This window comes from Delphinus delphis, chromosome X (genome assembly GCF_949987515.2).
Source record: "Delphinus delphis chromosome X, mDelDel1.2, whole genome shotgun sequence".
NCBI lineage: Eukaryota > Metazoa > Chordata > Mammalia > Artiodactyla > Delphinidae > Delphinus > Delphinus delphis.
In genome coordinates, this window is record NC_082704.1 from 119382244 (window position 1) to 119404424 (window position 22181).

The 22181-nt window shown below is 49.9% G+C and overlaps 1 protein-coding gene and 1 non-coding gene across 3 annotated transcripts in view; one reads left to right on the top strand and one right to left on the bottom strand.

Annotated features, from left to right (window-relative positions):
- The window catches only part of SHROOM2 (shroom family member 2), a 135581-nt gene that overhangs the window by 27549 nt on the left and 85851 nt on the right, over nt 1-22181 (bottom strand). For both annotated transcript variants that reach the window (XM_060003161.1, XM_060003160.1), the window contains exon 5: nt 21260-21357. In XM_060003161.1, coding sequence (XP_059859144.1) covers nt 21260-21357 — 98 coding nt within the window. The remainder of the gene's footprint in view (nt 1-21259; nt 21358-22181) is intronic.
- TRNAG-UCC (transfer RNA glycine (anticodon UCC)) lies at nt 3987-4059 on the top strand. Its single transcript has one exon. It is a non-coding gene; the product is annotated as a tRNA-Gly (tRNA).

Sequence of the window (22181 nt, forward strand, 5' to 3'; positions counted from 1 at the left end):
CGCTTTGATCTGCCAGGTTCCCTCACGTCCGCCCCAAACCACCTGCCACTCGCCAGTCACCCCCGTTCCTGCACATACACTTCGGACAAAGGTCCTTCCCCGCCCCACACGGTTGGGGCTCCCTTTTCTGCCGCGTGGACACCGTTCCTATTCTTTAAGATCCAAATGAAGGGAAACTTTTTTGCGATCAAGCGCTTCCCCGGCCTATTGCCAAAGATAAGCCTTTCTGCTCGTGAACCCCCATAAGGATTTAATCTCTATGGGTTTGTCCCTAAACTGTACTTGACGCATCTGTATTATTTTAATTTAATATCACTCCTCTTGGCTAGACTGACAGCACCCACTTCTGTCTTGTCTACCCTGTGTGTCCCGGGTCCTAACAGTGCCTGGCACAAAGCAGGTTTCAGCAACGGCCCAGGGAGGTAACAGGAAGGAAGGTGGGGGGGAGAAGGGGGAGGGAGGGAGGGAGGGGGAGGGGGATGAGGAGGGAGGGAAGGTACAGGACTGGAAGTCAAAGCAGGCAGACTGATTCTCTTGGGCCTTCTGACTACCCTACATCACAGCCATTTACACTTATGTTATGGACTGAATGTTTGTGTCCCCTGAAAATTCATGTTCAATCTTAACCCCCAACATGATGGTATCACATGGCTGGGAAATGATTAGGTTGTAAGGGTGGAGCCCTCGTGAGTGGCATTAGTGCCCGTATAAGAAGACACACAAGAGAGCTTGCTTCCCACCACGCCCCTGCTCTCCACCGTGTGAGGACACAGCAGGACGATGGCTGTCTGCCCACCAGGAAAGGGGTCTCACCAGGAACTGAACTGGCCAGCACCTTGATCTTGGACTGTGAGAGATAAATGACCATTGCTGAAGTCACCTGGTCTGTGGTAATCTGTTATGTATTATTCTCCATTACAGCAGAGGGTAAGCGCCTTCAAGGGAGGTGCTCTGTCTACCTGATACGACTTTGCAGGCTCCAGGGCACCTAACCACACGAACACAATCGGTAACCTGTAAGATATTGTACGATGTCACCCAAAGACCTGTCCATTGAGAATGCACTTCTTCTTCTGATCTGGAAACCAACCCACACCCTCAGGAGTCCAGCGTGTCGGAGCTGACGGGCCTGGGAGAGGACTCACGTTGCCCCCTCACCTTACCTGAGAGGTGGGCAGCCCCGGCTCCATCTCCGCTTATGACCACCACGCTGCCCCGACTGCTACAGACACGAGTCCAACGGGCAGATTCCATTAGGGTGACTTGGTCATTAAGGGCAATTCGAACTAACTTGATCTTTCCATAAAACAATGACCATCACAAAAATATTAACTGATTATTGAGAAGCGCTTGGCTCTTTTGAATCTGTTTATAGTTCTACGACACCTATTTACCTTATTTCAACATACTTACACCCTCAATGATCAAATGTTTTGAGGTGACTTATCAGACGAAAACACAGCAGGAGCATTAAAATGAACATAGAAACATCCCAACAAGAGATAATATCTTTTTAAAAAGTGAAAAGGCGTAAGGGTGGGAAAGCATCACAAAGAGGCTTGTCATTAGGGTATATGTGCCTCCAGTGTCATTAGGTTATATGTGCCTCCAATGTGATTAGGGTATATGTGCCTCAAATGTGACCCTGAGGTTCCTGCCACCCAGAGCAAAAAGGGAGGACGGTGAGTGGGGGTTATTGGGAAAGAGGGCACGTCTCTATTCTCGGGACAAATCTAGTACCAACCTCCACCTACAGAGCTCCACACACCCGAGAAAGCGCAGCATGCCCGCCTCACTGATGCCACGAGCCTAAGTGACCCGCCCGACCCCCTGAGCGAGGATTGCAGCGCCCATCTTTTGACTCCTGCTTCCACACGGCATCACCACATTAGACGTTCATCAAACCCGCGGGTTCTTCTCCCAAGCAGTTTTATCTTCTCTGCAAAGCACTGCAGAGTATTTCAGATGGCAGTCTACACCTCACAAGGTATTCAGCCCATAGACCCCCGGGTGGACACCCTTTCTGCAAACACTGAGCCGAGTGCACAGCCACCAGGAGCCAGGAGACACCAGAATACAAACAGACTGCACAAAGCCACCTGGCAAGGGTGATGATGTGACAGTTAAAAACACTCGTATGGTTTAAAAGAAAATCTAACCACACCAGTCAGAATGGCCATCACGGCTCTCTGACTTCAGCCTATATTACAAAGCTACAGTAATCAAGACAGTATGGTACTGGCACAAAAACAGAAATATAGATCAACGGAACAGGATAGAAAGCCCAGAGATAAACACACGCACCTATGGTCACCTAATCTATGACAAAGGAGGCAAGGATATACAATGGAGAAAAGACAGCCTCTTCAATAAGTGGTGCTGGGAAAACTGGACAGCTACATGTAAAAGAATGAAATTAGAACACTCCCTGACACCATACACAAAAATAAACTCCAAATGGATTAAAGACCTAAATGTAAGGCCAGACACCATGAAACTCTCAGAGGAAAACACAAGAAGAATACTCTTTGACAGAAATCACAGCAAGATCTTTTTTGACCCATCTCCTAGAGTAATGGAAATAAAAAAAGTAAACAAATGAGACCTAATGAAACTTGAAAGCTTTTGCACAGCAAAGGAAACCAGAAACAAAACGAAAAGACAACCCACGGAATGGGTTTGCAAACAAAGTGACCAACAACCCACAGAAAATATCTGCAACCCACATAAAATCTTTGCAAACGAAGTGACCGACAAGGGATTAATCTCCAAAATATACAAACAGCTCATGCAGTTTAATATCAAAAAAACGAACAACCCAATCAAAAAGTAGGCGGAAGACCTAAGTAGACATTTCTCCAAAGAAGACATACAGATGGTCAAGAGGCACATGAAAAGATGCTCAACATCACTAATTATTAGAGAAATGCAAATAAAAACTACAATGAGGTATCACCTCACACCGGTCAGAATGGCCATCATCAAAATATCTACAAATAACAAATGCTGGACAGGGTGTGGAGAAAAGGGAACCCTCTTGCACTGTTGGTGGGAATGCAAATTGATACAGCCACTATGGAGAAGAGTATGGAGTTTCCTTAAAAAACTAAAAATAGAGCTACTGTACGATCCAGCAATCCCACTCCTGGGCGTATATCTAGAGAAAACCGTAATTCGAAAAGATACACGGCACCCCAATGTTCACTGAAGCACTCTTTACAATAGCCAGGTCATGGAAGCAACCTAAATGCCCACTGACAGATGAATGGATAAAGAAGATGTGGTACATATATACAATGGAATATTACTCAGCCATAAAAAGGAATGAAATTGGGTCATTTGTAGAGATGTGGATGGACCTAGAGACTGTCATACAGAGTGAAGTAAGTCAGAAAGAGAAAGACAGATATCGTATATTAACGCATATATTTGGAATCTATAAAAATGGTACAGATGAACCTATTTGCAAAGCAGAAACAGGGACACAGAAGTAGAGAACAAATGTACGGACACCAAGCGGGGGAAAGGGAGGTGGGATGAATTGGGAGATTGGGATTGACATATATACAGTAGTATGTATAAAATAGATAATTAATGAGAACCTGCTGTATAGCACAGGAAACTCTACTCAATGCTCTGTGGTGACCTAAATGGGAAGGAAATCCAAAACAGAGGGGATATATGTACACATATAGCTGATTTACTTTGCTGTACAGCAGAAACTAACACAACATTGTAAAGCAACTATACCCCAATTAAGGGGGAAAAAAAAACCCAAACACTTGTACAGTTTGAAAAAAAAAAAAACAACTAACCACACCAGTCAGCATGGCCACCATCAAAAAGTCTACAAATAATAAATGCTGGAGAGGGTGTGGAGAAAAGGGAACCCTCCTGCACTCTTGGTGGGAATGTAAGTTGGTGCAGCCACTACAGAGAACAGTGTGGAGGTTCCTTAAAAAATTAAGAATACAGCTGCTGGGAATTCCCTGGTGGTCCAGTGGTTAGGACTCTGTGCTTCCACTGCAGGCGGCCCAGGTTCAATCCCTGGTCAGGGAACTAAGATCCTGCAAGCCATGCAGCATGGCCGGAAAAAAAAAAAAAAAGAAAGAAAGAAAGAAAGAAAGAGCTACCATATGATTCAACAATCCCACTCCTGGGCATATGTCCAGAAAAGAGGAAAACTCTAATTCGAAAAGACACATGCACCCCAGCGTTCACAGCAGCACTATTTACAACAGCCAAGGCATGGAAGCAACCTAAATGCCCATCGACAGACGAATGGATAAAGAAGATGTGGGGTATACATATTCACTGGAATATTATTCAGCCATAAATAAGAATGAAATATTGCCATTTGCAGCAACATGGATGGACCTAGAGATTATCATACTAAGTAAGCCAGACAGAGAAAGACAAATACCATGTGACATCTCTTAATATGTGGAATCTAAAAAAAGATACAAACGAACTTACTTACAAAACAGAAGCGGACTCACAGACATAGAAAACGAACTTATGGTTACCAAAGGGGAAAGGGAGGGGAGGAATGAATTAGGAGTTTGGGATTAACATATACACACTGCTATAAATAAAACAGACAAACAACAAGGACCTACTGTACAGCACAGGGAACTATATTCAATATCTTGTAATAACCTATAATGGAAAAGAATCTGAAAAAGAATATATATACACGTATAACTGAATCACTTTGCTGCACACCTAAAACACTGTAAATCAACTGTACTTCAATTAAAAAAAAAAAAAATCTAACCCTAACCAACCATTAGTGTTTGAAAAGCACACAACACACCTCGGGCATCTATTTGCAATGTAAAGAACAGTGATCAGCAGGAAGACAGAAAATGTGAACAGTAATGCTCACAAGAAAAAATACAAATGGCTCGATAAGAACACACAAGGAAGTTCAACTTTACTAGTCACCAAGGAAATGCTGGTTAAAAATGAAATAGTTTTGCCTACCAAGTCACAGAATTTTAAAAATGTCTAACATGGACAAGGTTTCGGGAGAAGGAGGACGGGCCTAGGCTGTTGGTGGTGGGCTATGAAAGGGACCCACCTTATGGAGGGCAACTTGGGGGTATTTTCCAAAAGACTGCCTGGCAATTCCACGTCTAGAATGTTCTCCTAAGGAAATGAGCGTGTAACAGCACAAATATTTCACCACTTATGTCCGCTGTGGTATCACTTCCCACTGTGAAAGACTGGGAACATCCCTACAAGCCCATGGTGTTCCTACTGGGCCACCGCATCTTAGAATGCCAGGCAGCACATACGTACAAGGGGAGAAAAAGCTGTTCATATACAGTACGTATCGTGTGATCACATGTGTATCAATGAACATTTGTGCTGAAAAAGGACACGAAGTGGGTACAGTGGTCTCTCTGGACGGTGAGGCTGAGGGCAATTTTTAATGTCTTCATTCTGCTTTCCGGAATTTAAAGAAGGAAATGTTATTACAGACTATATACCACACACCCTAGAAGGCCGTAACCACAGATAAGCATAAATCCTAGCTCTCAAAAACATACAACAAGCTTATGAAATAAGGAGCCATTTTTTAATTCTGGGAAACTCTGTGGTAAGAGATTAAAACATACTTAGAATAGCATAGGATCTCCGAAAATTAAGAGAAAACCATCTGCTTTAAGCGTGTCCTTTTAGCGCAATGCACGTGACCCAAAATTTTGAAAATACCATCTCAGAATATTGCATGATTGTTACTCAGCTGAACCATATTTAGAAATGATTACTCAATAGGCTTCAGATATATACTGTACATGAAAATTTACTTTATTCCTATATAAAATGTCTGTAATACATATTTATGTGCACATGTGTATATATACACATACTTGCATGCTCATGTGTACACACATACATCTGCAGGTGTGTATGTCTGTATAAATGTTTAATACCTTCCTAGAATTTCTAGTTATTCTGTTTTTTTGTTTTTTTTTTTTTTTGCGGTACGCGGGCCCCTCACTGTTGTGGCCTCTCCCGTTGTGGAGCACAGGCTCCGGACGCGCAGGCTCAGCGGCCACGGCTCTCGGGCCCAGCCGCTCCGCGGCATGTGGGATCCTCCCGGACCGGGGCACGAACCCGTGTCCCCTGCGTTGGCAGGCGGACTCTCAACCACTGCGCCACCAGGGAAGCCCCTAGTTATTCTATTTTTAATGGCCTCCAAATATGTGTAAGCGCCCACTGGCTGGACTTTTTAACAAAGTCATTAAATAACACATGGTATGTAAGCTGTACCTGGGAGAACTTCGTCCGGTAGCAGCTGACTTCACCACAGAACACCCAAGTGGGTGTGCTGTCAGTGACACTGCCATTGCATCAAGAAACCCCTGCAGAAAAAAAAAAAGAAACCCCTGCAGGCAGAAAAATCAAGTCTGCTGCAGAGCTCATTTATTGACAGACGGATCTCAAAGATGCTACACACGCGTGTATCTCATATATGTCTTCACTCACATGAATGTTGGTAGCAAATGAATACAACAATACAACCCACTGGCCTGGATGTGTCATTTAAGGGGAATCTGAGTCCCTGGCTTCTCTCCCCGAGAATCAAAAATGATGATAGCTGAAAGGGTCCTCAGAAATCACTCCATCCAAACTTCCTATTTCGTGGATGAAGAAACAGAAGGTCACGTCCACGCAGGCTTGGGACCTGAGTCCGCAGTTTCTCAGCCTGGTTAAGAGGTCTTTGTATTATACCACTGCCCCGGAAACCCACACTGGAACCCCTTCTCACTGCACTGTTGGTGCACTGGCCCTGGGACGTGACAGCTAATAACAGAAGAGGTGTGGCATCTTATACAGGTCTATATGCAGGCTGTGCCCATCTGGAGAACCTTCCAACATCCGAGGTGGCAGGACTTAGCAGGAACCCAGCAGATTGAAGAGCAGCCGTACTGCATGCAGGGCTCTCCATTAGGAAGCTGTGTGAGTCCAGTTACTGAAGCCCCAGAAGCTGTGTGAATCCAGTTACTGAAGCCCCAGAAGCTGTGTGAATCCAGCTACTGAAGCCCCAGTTTGCTTATCGTCAAATGAACATGGTACCCACGTTGTGAGGTCCAAGGTATACAGGTGAGAAGCCCTTCTGAACCTTAAGTAATGAACACAAAGGATTCTGCAAGTCTTTTTTCAAAGGTGAAAAACTAAATAACTTTAGGATCTCTTCAGACATCCAGGGATGTCTACAAGCCTCACAGAAATGACTTATCTAACCTGTTGGAGAGAAAGCCCGCTAGAACACACGAGTGTCTGCTGACCGGGGAGAGATGGGCCGATCCGGTGGACACAAAACACCACCTCTTGTTTCTACTGCTTCCCCACCTAGACCTTCCTAAATTTTAATGCACACAAGAGGCAAAGAATTCAAGGCAGTGAGAGTAAAGCAAATGCATTCTACAGGCCACATGAAGTATTAGCTTCCGCAACCTCCAAAACCCAAAGGTGGCTGGGGGAGCCGCCGGTTCACGCCAAACACGCAGCCATCAGCATACATTTAGGGCTGTCTGTCACCCCAGCTGGGCAGGAGAAGCCTTACCTGCCCTGCATGGTCAACACCAATATGCATGGTGATTTCTAATACTCCTTTTATTAATGGCTTTTCTGTGTTTTGTTCGTTCATGCATTCATGGATGAAAATACCCCTGCAAATATTTTTCCCTAAGGGGTATATGTTTGTGGGCATGTGTGTGAGAGAGACAGAGAGAGAAAGTGTGAAATGTTTTTTCCATTCTGCTTGACCAAAAGCTGCACAGAGATGTCCAGTTTCCTACCAGCCATCAAATACTTTTCTGCAACATAATCATAAAAAATATTTATAATACACGCCCTCAAAGATTCTGCTCTGCAAGGAAAAGAAATATGTCAACCATTCATCAAACCTGTCCCTAATCTTCATTTATTTTACGACATGTTAAAATATCATTTTCCATGCCTTCATTGTGTAAGTCTTCAGACAATGTATACGACAGCAGGTTCTTTCATTATAAATGCTGTCAGGTAGATTTCTGAAAACCTGTCTTCAAACCCCTGTGCCTCTTTACGTTCCACCTAAGCACGACCACTAAGTCATTTCAAGATTGACTCCTACCCACGTGAGTCAGTCAGTGCAGACCCGAACTGTGCGTGAGCGTCTGTGTACCACACACATGCAGCCGTTTCCCTGTGGAAATGGCACACTCCCGCCACACACACAGAAGCCTGCTTTAGTGAAGCCAAACAATTTCAGTCGTTTAGAAATATGGCCAAAATTAATAACTTGTTTTATTTATCACAATATAAAAGGCAAAAAAAAAAACCCCAAACCCCACAGCACATGTACAGTAAACCCCGCAAGAAATGCTGCCTTTAAATTGTCACGACTGCAGAGCAAAAGCTGCAAAATGCTCAGAACCACCCCGTGCCATTTTCTCCATTTGCATTTTTTCATTGCCATCAGCAGGCGATGAGTGAATTTACCCACCAAGCATCTTTTTCACGACTCAACACGCACACCTGATTTCCCTGCCTTTTTCATTCTGATGTGGCTGACTCACCATTTCCTTTCTACATCCACAGTCAAAGCCTCCGTTGTGAGAACGCTCATGTCTCACTGCTACGGAAAAAGAAAAGGCAAAGCAAGGAAGGGTCTTCGTGAAACGCTAGTGCCCTCCCGCCGGTCTCCTCGGGGACCCTTCGGCAGGGAAGGCAGGTCTGCAGACCTCACGTGGAGCGCGCCCCACATACCAAGGGCTCCCAGTCACACCAGCTCACCAGAGCAAGTCCAGAGGGGCACTGCCTTCTAGCTCCAGCACGCTTTCAGCCAACGGCAGAAACCCAGGCGACCAAAACCGCACGTGTGTACAAGCACACACACACACAGACACACACAGCACGGGCTCGCGTGCCCACACACACACGTGCGCACGGGCAGAGCTCAGGTGGACTCTGCACGACGATCTGCATTATCGTTCCCTTTCAGGCAGAACAACACGTGAGGAGCGTGTCTGCAGACCTCTCCCACTGGCCTCACACCGCCCTGTGAGCTGATCACCTGCTCTTCAAAACAGCACAACAAAAGGGGCACGAGTCGCTGCAAAGCCTGGCACACAGCCACGGCGGCAGGAAAGCATCCCTGTCCTGCAGGAGATGCTCCGAGAGGGGACCCAGGCTCTCTTACCAGCTCTCCGCCCGCCGTGAGCACAGCGCCCCACGGACCCGCTCTGCGGCAGCCCCGGCGTCTGCCTGCCTGTCTGTGCCCGCTGCCTCGTGACGGTCAAGTTCACGCAGCCCCGCCCCCGCCCCCCCACTCTAACCCCGGGACTCAAGGCTCCCTTGTGACCTCACTGACGACTCCTGACCTCAGGGGGAAATGTTCCCAAGGCTTCTCTGCCTAAACCCCCAAAGCCTTGCCCTTTTAAACCCCTAAAGGCACGGGTGTCTTCCTCTTTGTAATTTAAAAGAAGGAAACGCAGAAAAGCCTGCTGCACGAATTTTACGCAGCTTTGCCTGTTTAACTGTGCTAGACCATCGCATAACGTGTGCAATCCAAGGCTCAATCCCACAGCCGTTAAGTCAGATGAAACAATGACGTTTAAAACAAAACAAAACAAAAACAAACAATAGCCTATTTTACGTTCTTCTGTATCTGGGGGTTTATTACACACTCAGGAGGAACGTAACCCAAACAACTAACAAAGTGTTTCCGGAGGTTTCACTGCGCACAAGGCATTCGCTGCAGACCACAAAGGGGTCACAGGCTGACCCTGACACTTCACAATGAACTGCATTGAAAGTCCCCGCGCCCCACCTCCCCTCCTCAGGCAGCTCCCGCCCCCTGCCGCAGGCAGTGCCCCTCCCACCAGGGTCTCTAACAGCCGCACGGACAACCCCGACCCTCCCCAGTCCTGCACTTACCCTCCAGGACGGATTGTCTCATTTCACCACCTGCTTCAGTCAACGTCTTCAAAATTCACTGCGGTTACTTCCGACTCTTCCTCATTTAAACCAGTAACACGTGCTCCTTTGCAGCATCTCCCACGTTACCACTATTTCACCAAGAGTGACTTTTTCCATTTTTTCACACCTGCTTGATTTTAAGCACTGCGCTACTGCGTTCGTGTGACACCCATTTGGCATTTAAGTGAGTCTGCAAGGAAGGTTGGTGTGGCTATCCCATCATCCAGGGAAGGGAAGTTATTAGCAAGCTTAGGTGGCCTGATGCAAGCACACGGAGAACGAGAGTAAGAATCTGAACCTGTGTCTGCCCCCCCGCCACGTCCCACATTCTTTGCACTAGTTTTCATCTCCACGTGTTATTCTACCAAGTACAGGATCCCATCACTAAGAGAGGGCACCATCCACCCCAGGCCAGCTCCACACCTGTCTATACCTCAGAGCACAATGTGAGGCCATCCACGTAACAGGCATCCAGTAAGAGCCTGGCGGCTGACCAGGGATTTCACCCACTTACTGCTCAAAAGGTATGTTCCTGATGTTTACAAACTGAGTAACTCGAAACATCTCAAAACTTTATTTTAACATGGTTTTAGATTGACAGAAAAATTGCAACGAGAGGAGAATGTTCCCATGTACCCTACACCCCAGTTTCCCCTACTGTCTACACATGACATGAGTACCTTCGCCGTAACTAGTGACCCCAATCTTGGTACATTCATATTAACTGGAGTCTACACTTTATTCAGACTTCCTTCACTCTCGCCTAATAGCCTCCTTCTGTCCCAGGATCCCAGCCAGGACACCACATTGCATTTAGTTGTCACATCTGCTTCAGCTCCTCCCACCTAAGCGACAGCTCAGACTGCCCTTGTTTTCCACGCCCTCCACGGTTTGGAGGAGTACCGTGCCGGCATTTTGCAGAATGCCTCTCAACTGGGATGCGTCTGATGTTTTTGTCGTGATTACCCTGGAGTTATGGACGTGGAGGGCAGGCCACAAGAGGTGAATGCCCTGCTTACCATATGATACCAAGGATCACGCCGTCAACACAGCAGTCTGCTCATCGGCTGGCAGTGTCAGGTACGGCGTGCATCCGCTTCTCCTCGGTCACGTGACTTTCACCCCACCTGTTCACCCTGCCCTCTGCGGAACGACGTTACCATATGGAGCCCATATTACAGGAATGAAGGGCTCTGCCCCACCCCCTTGAGGGCAGAGGATCTACAGAGATCTGGAATTTTTCGGCACAGATTTGTCTCTTCTCCCCCACTTATTAATATACCCAATCATTTACGTCTATCAGTGTGGACTCAGGGATACTTTATACGCTGGGTTATAATCCTGCACCACTTTATTTCATTGCAGCTTTGGTCATACCTACCTCTAAGTGGACCCCTGTGGTCCCTCTGGCATAGCCTCACTGTTACAGGGTTTTGTGTTTGTTTGAACACTTCCTTACTTTTAGGGAGCAAGACACTCCATACTCGTTCCGCACACACCCTCTGCCCCAGCCCTAGCGTCAGCCGTTCCTCCAAGGATCCCTGCGTCCTCCTCATGGAGAAGCGTATTAGAAACCAGGATCTGGGTGCTGCTTTTGCTCTAGGAATCCATTTTTAAAGGACACCCTCTATGAACAATTTGTAAAGGGGGAGCACTTTTATAATATTAAGGTTTATCGTTGGGTTTTCATATATCCGTGTTTCCTAGAACAAGGCGTAATTATCAGGGTGTACAAGGTGCTCAAAGCCTACGCTGTGTTCATGTCGTTAAGGCTGTGCATCGTAAATACTTGTAACAAGTTGAATACAAATGCGCCTTCACTTGATACAGTACATTCACGTCCTCGAGGAAGTCCACAGATAAGAAGGGAACGGAACACGATAAGCACCCCGGCACGCTGAAATGCCGCAAGAACTCCTCGTAGCCGCTGGGCCAAGCCTGGCGAAGCCTCAACCCTTCCCCAAGTCACTTCGCCTGAACTGAGCTCTTACAGTCCAAGGATGCCAGCGCTCCAAGTCAGAGCATCACCAAGGAGCCCGTGCTTAACAGCATCCTTCGCTCTCCCACACGCTCATGCCGTGAACGGGCCACAGTTAAGTCAACCAAGCCGGAGAGACCAGTAAAATGAAAATGGCAAGAGGAACGGACGTCATGCTGCAGAGAAGCACGTGAGAAGCCTCTCTGCAAACATCCAGACAGTCGGCCATGCAGGCCTCACCTCCCCGTCCGGGAAGCACACTCGCTGAAGGCCAATCTCTTACGGCCCTTGGTCAAATCCCAGGGCTGGCAAACCTTCTCTGTCCAGTTTTATGGGAGCACAGCCACACCCACCTCTTCATGGACTGTCCACGGCTGCTCCCGGGCTACAAGGGCAGAGATGTCCGCAAGCAGGAACACTGAGGTCCTTAAAGCCCAAAGTACTCACCATCTGATCCTTGGCCAAGTCTGAGCTAGAGCCGCAACTCTCAGACCTGGGTAACGCGCGGCCTCGTTTTAAATTTTAAAACCTTTTCTTCCTGGGGACTCTCAGCACCGACCAGATTTTAAAAATCGAGATGAAGTTCGCATACCCTACAATTCAGCCTTTGGAAGCGTATGATTTAGTGGCTCTCAGTAAACTCACAGAGTTGTGCAGCCACCACCACTATCTAATTCCAAAGCGTTTCCCTCACCCGCCAAGAACTCCACACCGCCTGGCAGTGACTGCCGTTCCCTCGGGCCTTCACTCCTGTCAGCCACCCATCTCCCTTCTGTCTCTACGGATCGACCTGTTCTGGGCAGCGCACACGCACCAGAATCACGCAACGTGTGGCCTTTTATTGTATTGTTAAATGTGTCTAAATATATTTTCCTTAGTTTTATGGCTCATAGACTACATAACACACAACACATTTGCAAGTGACGTGGGAAAAGAACTATAAAGCCAACGTGACTTGAAAGGCTTTGCTGGGAATGAACTCTTCCTCTCGTGGCTCCGGACACCCCGCCTCTCGTGGGTTCAGCTACCCTGGGTTCCCAGATGCCACGAAAGGACTCATCACGCGTCTCCGGACAGACAGGACCTGGAGCTCTGCTGGCATGGCACCCTGATGACTTGTCCCTCGCCTCGGCGGGAGAGCTGGGTTCACGTGTGAGCCTGGACTCATTCTCTCCTCCCTGCACGGGACAGCAACCTCATTACCTCTGACAGTGGGGCTCCCCACACACACAGGCACGACCGTGCACACCATCCAGGATATCCTGGTAATAATGTTAAGATTCACATGGAAATAAAGACACAAAAGGTTCAACTCGAAAGAGAACAGGCACGTTTTCCAGGAACCCACGTGCTCCAAGTGCTGCATCTGAGAAAACCTCAAGTCCATGCACTTTCCCGGCTAGCGCCCTCCCACTGCCCGCACCACTGTCTTCCTCCTTCACCTTCCTGTCCTCTGACTGCAGCCGCTGGTGGAGGTGATGCGACCTCCACAGTGCCAGGGGAGAGCAGGTGGCTGCCTGGGGGACCGAGGGGATCCACCGACTCCTCGGTTTCATGCATGTTTCACGTCCACTCGGAAATATTTTAATGCACCTTACGCTGCTTAAGAGGCAAATCGCAGAACCATTGTTTTTTATTTTCAACATGTGGACCTTCAGAAAGTTTACGAGAAAACTGATTTCTGGGACTAGCTGCAGGCGTCTCACCACCACTTAACACACCGAGTACGAGGAAATCAACTCTGACAGCCAAGGGTCCACCTCACCTCTGACTGATGGCAGCCATGTATAAGATGCGGTCTAACTCTAGAGAGGGCGTCACTTCAAATTGAACCTTAAAATTAACCCACTTCACGGGGACTTCCCTGGTGGCGCAGTGGTTAAGAATCCGCCCTTGATGCAGGGGACACGGGTTCGAGCCCTGGTCCGGGAAGATCCCACATGCCGCGGAGCAACTAAGCCCGTGCGCCACAACTATGGAGCCTGCGCTCTAGAGCCCGCGAGCCACAACTACTGAGCCTGCGTGCCACAACTACTGAAGCCCACGCGCCTAGAGCCTGTGCTCCGCAACAAGAGAAGCTCCCATGATGAGAAGCCCGTGCACCGCAACAAAGAGTAGCCCCCGCTCTCTGCAACTAGAGAAAGCCCTGTGCAGCAATGAAGACCCACGCAGCCAAAAATGATTTTTAAAAAAAGGAAAATGAGAAGTGGAAAGGGGGGAGGGGGGAGAAAAATAATAAACCCACTTCAGGAGCGACCACTCAAGGGGTACAAGGTCTCCTTTTGGGGTGATGAAAACCTTCTGGAACTAGACGGTGGTGATGGATGCCTAATGCTGTGAATGTATTAAGTGTTACTGAATCACATACACTCAAATGGTTAACTTTACATTACGTGGATCCCACCACAATTTTAAAATAAATACAATCTTTTCAGCCCCATTGCAAAAAGCGTAAGTTACTTATTTTTTATTTTATGTTTTTAAACTTTTATTTTATGTTGGAGTCTAGCTGAGTAACAATGTTGCATTAGTTTCACATGTAGAGCAAAGTGATTAAGTCTTATCTACTCCTTTTCCCAACTGGTTTCCCATTTAGGTTGTTACATAATAGTGAGCAGAGTTCCCTGTTTTACACAGCAGGCCCTTGTTGGTTATCCATTTTAAATACAGCAGCATAAGTTACTTCACGTAACTTAAAAATTAAAGCAAGTCATTTACAGGAACCTCACAGACAGCAGCCAACGTGACCCAACACACAGACACCTACAAAGCCTGTGAGTCCCAAGGGACGGAGGTCAAACTGGACAGGTGTCCGGTCCTCGAAGCCATCTCGTCAGGGCGCCTGACCTCGGTGGGCCCGAGACTCACTGCCCGCGGGTCTTCTCCAATGATTTCAGAGTTCTAATATCAAATGCCGACACAGACAGAAAGGAACACAGGAGAAACCTACTGCAGTTAAGCTGCCTCGTCCTTGCCCAAGAGAGAAAAGCCTGCGCCTGGTACCTGGTCTCCAAAGTTCCCGAACATTGCTCAAGAAGGCCTGGGGAGAGGCAGGTGTGAGAAGGATACGTGGACTCAACCACGACCCTCCCCGGCATCGGGGATGCCCTCGATCATCTCTGGGAAGCAAGCTTTCATCCTAGCGTGGCTCTGCCACGTCCCCTTCTGCAACGAAGCTCGATCTCGTTTCCACCCTGCGAGGACGCTGAAGTGCCTCTCGCAGGCCGCACCTTCCGCAGGGGAGGAGCCACAAGTCGGTGTTCACAGCTCACGGATGAGACGTCCTCGTGTTCCCAACACGGATTCACCACGCAGCCTGGATTAAGACGCGTGACCACCCATTAACGGTATGAAAGTCTACCACATTAGGATTAAGTAGGTCGCCACACTCGGTCCCATTAGAAGAAACAGGAATCAGAGATCCAGTCCTTGACAATTCGGTTCTTTTGCTCAGGCTTGGCTGCCCCGTGGCACGTGGGATCTTAGGTCTCCGACCAGGGATCAAACCTGCGTCCCCTGTGTTGGGAGGCGGATTCTTAACCACTGGACCACCAGGGAAGTCCCGACAGTTCGGTTCTTGAGCCAAGAGGAAAGCACTTTAATGAGACAACGAGCCAGAAGGGTCTAGAAGAAGTGAAAGGCAGCAAAGATCGTCTCAAAAGCAGTCAGAGGAGACTTTGCCGACACCCCTGCCACCATGAAGAGCATTAACGTAAGGTGTACTTAAACCCATATGGCCGCCTTCCAGGTCATCCCAGCCCTAAACCATGGTACGCTGACTTAAAACACGGCATCGAGCAAAGAAGCATGGGTGGAAGGATCAAAAGGAGATGATGAGTGGCGGTGTGTTCTTGTGGGTTTCTGGAGAAAGGCAAAAACAGCAAAGAGTACCTGTACGTGCAAGTTCGACCAAGGGCAACTGACAAGGGTTTGAGCTTTTTTTTTTTTGGCTGCATTGGGTCTTTGTTGCTATGCACGGACTTTCTCTAGTTGCGGCGAGCGGGGGCTACCCTTCCTTGCGGTGCGCGGGCTTCTCAATGCGGTGGCTTCTCTTGTTGCGGAGCATAACTCTAGGTGTGCGGGCTTCAGCAGCTGCAGCACGCGGGCTCGGTAGTTGTGGCGCGTGGGCTCTAGGGCGCATGGGCTTCAGTAGCTGTGGCGTGCAGGCTCAGTAGTTGTGGTTCGCGGGCTCAGCTGCTCCATGGCACGTGGGATCTTCCCGGACCAGGGATCAAACCTGTGTCCCCTGCCTTGGCAGGTGGATTCTTAACCACTGCACCACCAGGGAAGTCCCAAGGGTTTGAGCTTGAAGACAGGAGTCAACTGAGAAGAAAGGAGACCAGAGGATAAAAGAGCAGAGGATCCTGTCAAACAGCTGTGGAAGTCTCTCCATCCAAGAAGAGGGGCCGTGGACTCTTGGCTTTTCCCTCCCCCACCCCCGCCCCCAACAAAGGACTCGCATGCAGCCACCGGGGCAATCAGCCGACGTGTGTCAGAACCCTCTCAGAGGGCAGAGGCTGCCTTCACAAGTGGGGTCTGTGGAGGACCGCTTCCCCGCCGCGTCCGGAACTAGGGTGCCCGGGTCCAGTCTCCGTTGCTGTCCCTCGGCGCCGCAGTGGTTAACATTTCGGCACGGTCTCTGCCCACATCTCACTGCTCCGTGGACCTGGCTCCCTGGCCTCACTTTCTGCTCCAGGGCCCCAAGCCCTGGAACCCTCAAACCACCGCCTGACAATGCGTCCTTCAGAATAGCGTGCAGTCATGAGACCAAGCCGGCAGGTCAACAACCTGCTGTGCCTCGTCCTGACTCTGCTCTTCCTGAAGCCACGCGGCTATAAACACGAGGGGAAAGTGTCGTCACAAAGCAAGACGTAAAAACACACCACCGGAGCCCGGGCCCAGGGTCTTCCGACAGCCGCTGCTTTTCACCTCTGGGAGGACGGAGGTCTGTGTCTCAGCAAGGGCTCTGGGCACGGGAGACAGTGCACTGCCCGAGAGGGAGCTGTGCCGATGCCGGGCTCCACCCCAGAAAACTTCCAAGCTTGAGGTTCCCCTTGTGATCATGCCAGCGTGGGCTTCCTAATTACCCAGCACAGCAGTTCAGAACGGAAAGCTTCAACCGCCCCTTAGCTAACTGAAGGCCAGGAGAAGTAAACGTCTCCCCCAAAGCAACAAATGAGGGGTGCAGGTCGGATGGCAACGCTCTCACTCTGAAACCTACTTGCAAGCAGCCTGTGGAGTAAATGGAAATCAGCCTTGGCATCGAGCTCTGTACCGCAAATCACCTCTCAGGGCAAAAGTACAGGAAGGTGACCCTCAGGTGGACTTAGCTTGTTGATGAATTTCACGTGAAATGAAAGAGCTTGATTTCATACAGACTCCACCTTCTGGCTGTTAGCGGGATTTAGGATTTATTCTTATTCTCCCCCCGCCCCTCCTCTCCCATCTGTCGCAACAAAACACAAGCCTGCGGATCAGAGCCAGCCTGCTGGCGGCAGCTCCTATGGGGGCAGAAATGGCCGGGAGAAGGCCGGGGAGTGAGAGCCTGCCAGTGGCCACAGCCTCCCGGGCTCTTCCCCTACAAGACCTGTGTGCAGAACCCCGCAGACGCAGTCCTCTAGAAGACCGTCACGTGTGAGGGGCACGGACCCCACGTGGCAAACTTAGCTTTCTCACAAGGCTTAAAACACGACACTGGCCAACAAGTCTGCGTGCCAAATTTGAGATGCTGACGACTCCCCTCTAACGGGCACGGAAAGCCCGCTTCATGCACTGTACTGTCACGTATACTAAAATCGTCAATACAATTCCAGCACGCAGGTCATGCCAACATGGAAGCACATTCCCCACGATCCAGAAGGAGCACAGAGCCCCACCTCCACTCTGCCCAGGGTCTGCCAGGGGCGCTACCAGCCATCCAGGCAGGGAGAGAGCAGCCGACGAGGGGGCAGCTCCATGAGAAGCGGCAGAGGCGGCACCAGAGCCCCTGGTCCCCATACGCTGTTTACAGGGCGATGGGCGTCTGCTCAGAAGGTCACTCTTAGAAAGGGAATCACCCACCAGAGGGTGTGTGCAACTCCACGCCGGCAACAGACCTCCAAAGGGGCGTCACTGTTCTCCCCTCTTCACCAGCTGCTCGCTAGGATGGCAGCTCCTTTATTTTAAACGCTAGGACATCAGGCGTGACCTTGTCTGGACAATGAAAGGACGCTTCCTGAGAGAGTGGACACAGCAGACAGAACCGGTTAAAGGCGTTAGAGAGAAGCAGAGACACTCCTCCTAGTATTAGGAGCTAACTCTGCTCCCCCCTTCATACCTTGAAGTCCTAACCCCCCAGGACTTCAGAAGGTGATGGAATGAAGCTCTTTCAAGAGGTGATTAAGGCAAAATGAGGGCATGGGGGGGACCCTAATCCAATCTGGCTGGTGTCCTTCTAAGAAGAGATCAGGACAGAGACACACACAGAGGGAAGACCAGGTGAGGACACAGGGAGAAGGCGGCCGCCTGCAAGACCCCGAGAGAGGCCCTGGGAGACACCCACCCTGCCAGCACCTGGAGCTTAGACTCAGGCCTCCAGAGCTGTGAGAAAATAACCGTCTGGGGCTTCCCTGGTGGCGCAGTGGTTGAGAGTCCGCCTGCCAATGCAGGGGACACGGGTTCGTGCCCCGGTCCGGGAGGATCCCACATGCCGCAGAGCGGCTGGGCCCATGAGCCATAGCCGCTGAGCCTGCGCGTCCGGAGCCTGTGCTCCGCAGCAGGAGAGGCCACAGCAGTGAGAGGCCCGCATACCGCAAAAATAAATAAATAAATAAATGCCTGTCTGCTGCTGATGTCGCCCAGACCCCGGCAGTCTGTCACGGCAGCCACGCAAACTGCTGCACCGAGCTCTCAAGGTCCCCGTGACACTGGGGCAGGGAGCAGACTGCCGTCAGTCAGGACACCTGAGCTTGGAGATCTGGCGCAAAACCTCCAAAAACAGTGGACGCTGGCTCTGGAAACATGATGGTTGAGGAGGCCACTCCCACGCGAACACAGCTGGAGGCAAGCAAACGCTGTCAGATCTTCTCCCGAGGGCCTGGGTCCTGCTCAAACACCACCGTCGTGTCCACAACCCCCAGGCAGAAGTCGCCTCACCCTCGTCCCTCCAAGATTCTGAACCATCCCGTGACTTTTCACAAAGATGACAATTACGCATCATCGCTTCAGTGCTGAGTGCTGGTGTCTCTCCGTCCCCCCTACGCTGGGAGGTCCCCTGGGGCAGAACCTCTGTCCTACTTTATCTGGAACACAGAATCCTGAACCTCACAAAAATGTTCTCAATTCGATTTGCTGCATAAATGTTCTCTCGACGCTCTTCTGGCATCACAACAGAAGCCAGTCTTCATCATCGTGTTCCTGTTAACAGATCAGCGATTCGATTTCTTTACACAGATATGTTACATCAATGTATGCAAAACACCGGGCATCTTTAAATCTTTGCATTATAGATTGGGTTTTGGTGAGCAAAGGACAGTCCCTGCCTGCATTTTCATTTCTTTTTTCTCCCATTTAATGTTTCAAGGGCACTCTTCCTCGCTGCTCCTTCAGAAGATAAACATTTTCTCAAAAAAAAAAAAAAAAAGCCTCTTTGACATCCCTAATCTAGGATTTCACTGAGTCTCACCACTCTTTAAAAGCACACACAATGATTCTGAAAATTGCTGGGTTTGCAGCTCAGAAGCAGAAAGTTTCTGGAACTCGTTCTGTCAGAGTGGTTACGCAGCCTGCCAGAGGACACAGCTGTGAGACAGGCAGCGTGGGGTCCCTCCCCCGTTCCCGTTGACCCCTTCGCTGCCGACAGTGCCGTTACCGCACACACGCACGCGCGCGCACACACGCACGCACGCGCGCGCGCGCACACACACACGGTACGTACATTAGAAGCCATGTGTTAGGACTCTTCACAGCAGGAGAGCTGAACTCCAAGCAGCACATGCGTGTCTCTCTGCAGGATAAACGCCCGAGGCCTCCGTGCAGCAGCGAAGCCCGCGCCCGAGTGTGCGGGGAGCGTCCCCGCCGCACTGCGCCGCACCGCACTACAGCACTGCTCGCACTCCCACGACGGCAGCAGGGCCCGGAGGTGGCTTTTGATAAAGAGGACAGCTGGCACTTGGCACGTGAGCTGCTCGCAATCCAGAGCCATGGAGCTCTGACTGTGCCGCTCAGACACAGCTCGGCTCTGTACGTGTGTGATTCACGGACCTTCCTCTCTCACCCGGGGTCTCTGGTCTTGGCCGTGCAGACTGGTAAGTAACTGCGACCATATCCTACACGTGCACACACAGACCACCACGCCTGCTCCCTCAGAGCCACCGGCACTCCTGTTCAAGGCCAGCAACGCTCAGCTGACAGCCAAATGAAATAAAACCCCGTTACGTAAGGCTCTCAAAAGCAAGCATTTAAACTGGTCATCTCTGGGACAGAATCTTCAATTTTGAGGTTGGTGTTTAATTTGAGCGGCACACCAACTCCCAGAGATGCTCCAGGAACAGAAAGATATGCACTCAGCGACGCTACTGTGTACAAATTTGCTTCCATTCTTCCATCAGCCCTTTTAAAATAAGGTCGTACCCCAGTTCCTGCAGTGACCTACACTTCCCTCCCCCGCCCTCCTTGTGGACAAGGGTCCAGATGACAGTATGTGTTTCACCTAAATTCCACCCTCACTACAGTGACACAGCCACACTGGACACACTGGAGAATCAGGGCACGTGACAGTGTAACACTGCTGCCATTCCGTTCTTTCAGATGCTCTGATCCCCTCCTGGGGAGCCAACCGACTCGATTTCTATTTTAAAGCTCAAAATTAAGTCAGTAAATAAGGCCAATTGAGAAAGGCTTGCCCTCGTCCTTTGACCAACAATCCTTCCAGACAATGTGGATTTCCAGACCCAGCAACCCAGCCGTGCCCTCGACGTTAAGGCATCCCGTCAGATGGCCGCTCTGGATAAAGCATGTCATTCAAGCCACTACGCTGGGTTTCTCGTTCTGTGAACATAAAGAACTTCACTGTACGGAAAACACAGCAGCTGTTTTAAGAACCAAAAATGCCACGATGGCATTCAGAGCGTCCCCGCCCTGGGGATGCTTCTCCCGCCGGCAGTGGTGCAGGGCTGAGGGCTTGGTCCTGGGGACGCTGGAAGCTGAACCTGGTTCGTGGCCACTTCGGGTCTGGCGGAAACCGGACGCCCAAGCACTCACCCACCATAACGCAGCCCACCCCAAGATGCCTTCTCAGTAACCCCGAGTCCGAGAGTCTCCTACCTTGGGGTGGGGCGTCCCTCCTCGGCCTGGACTGAGGAAGAAAGCTCTCTGCGCGCACCGGGGTCCTCCGTTTGCCGTCGCACTTCCACAGAAGCTTCCTGCCAAGGGTGGCACAATGAGACACCCGGTCATCAAGCCACCGCCTCCGAGACCTCTGTGATCACGAACCCTTCATTGTGGGTTCGCCCTGTGAGCCCGCACCACGAAGGCAGTGACGCCGCCTGCCGTCAGCCGGCCACGGGACCCGCGAGCCCGGCTCTCCAAAGCGTCTCACCAAAAAGACTCAACAAGACCGTGTGTCCCCTTCGGCTCTGGGCAGGAAGCAGAACTCCTACGTGAGGGTCATAAATCTGTGTTGACACACTGGCCCCCAAACCCTCATCAAATCAAACCCAACTGGTCACGGCTCCCTGCAGCGAAACCTCAAGCCCCGGGACCTGGAGTCTGGGAGCCTTGTTTCTTGACCGATCAAGCATGGAATTCTCAGAGGTCACACTGCACGGGGCATGGGCACACGGTCGCGGTGTTTGCAGGCCTTTCTGCACCAGGGGGCCACACAGAAACCTGCACCTGTCTTCACACGCGGACGTTCATTATTGTGTAACAAACCGATGGCTGGTTTTTCTTAAAAGAACCTCCATCTGATGCTGCAGGAAATCTTTTCTTTGAAATGTACAAATGCAGATGGAAGGGGGAGAAAAAGCAGAGAGAGTGGGAGAGGGAGACTGACTATGGACTTTGAGGTATGGATACAAATGTGCAGCTTTTCAGAAACCTTCCCATCAACTTTCACCATCAAAACTCCTACTTTAAAAAAAAGTGAAATAGTTTAACACACTGCATTTCCAATTACATTTGCCCCAGAACAACCTTTAAAAATATTTCACCACAAAAAGGGACTAAGAAGAAAACTAATAGCACA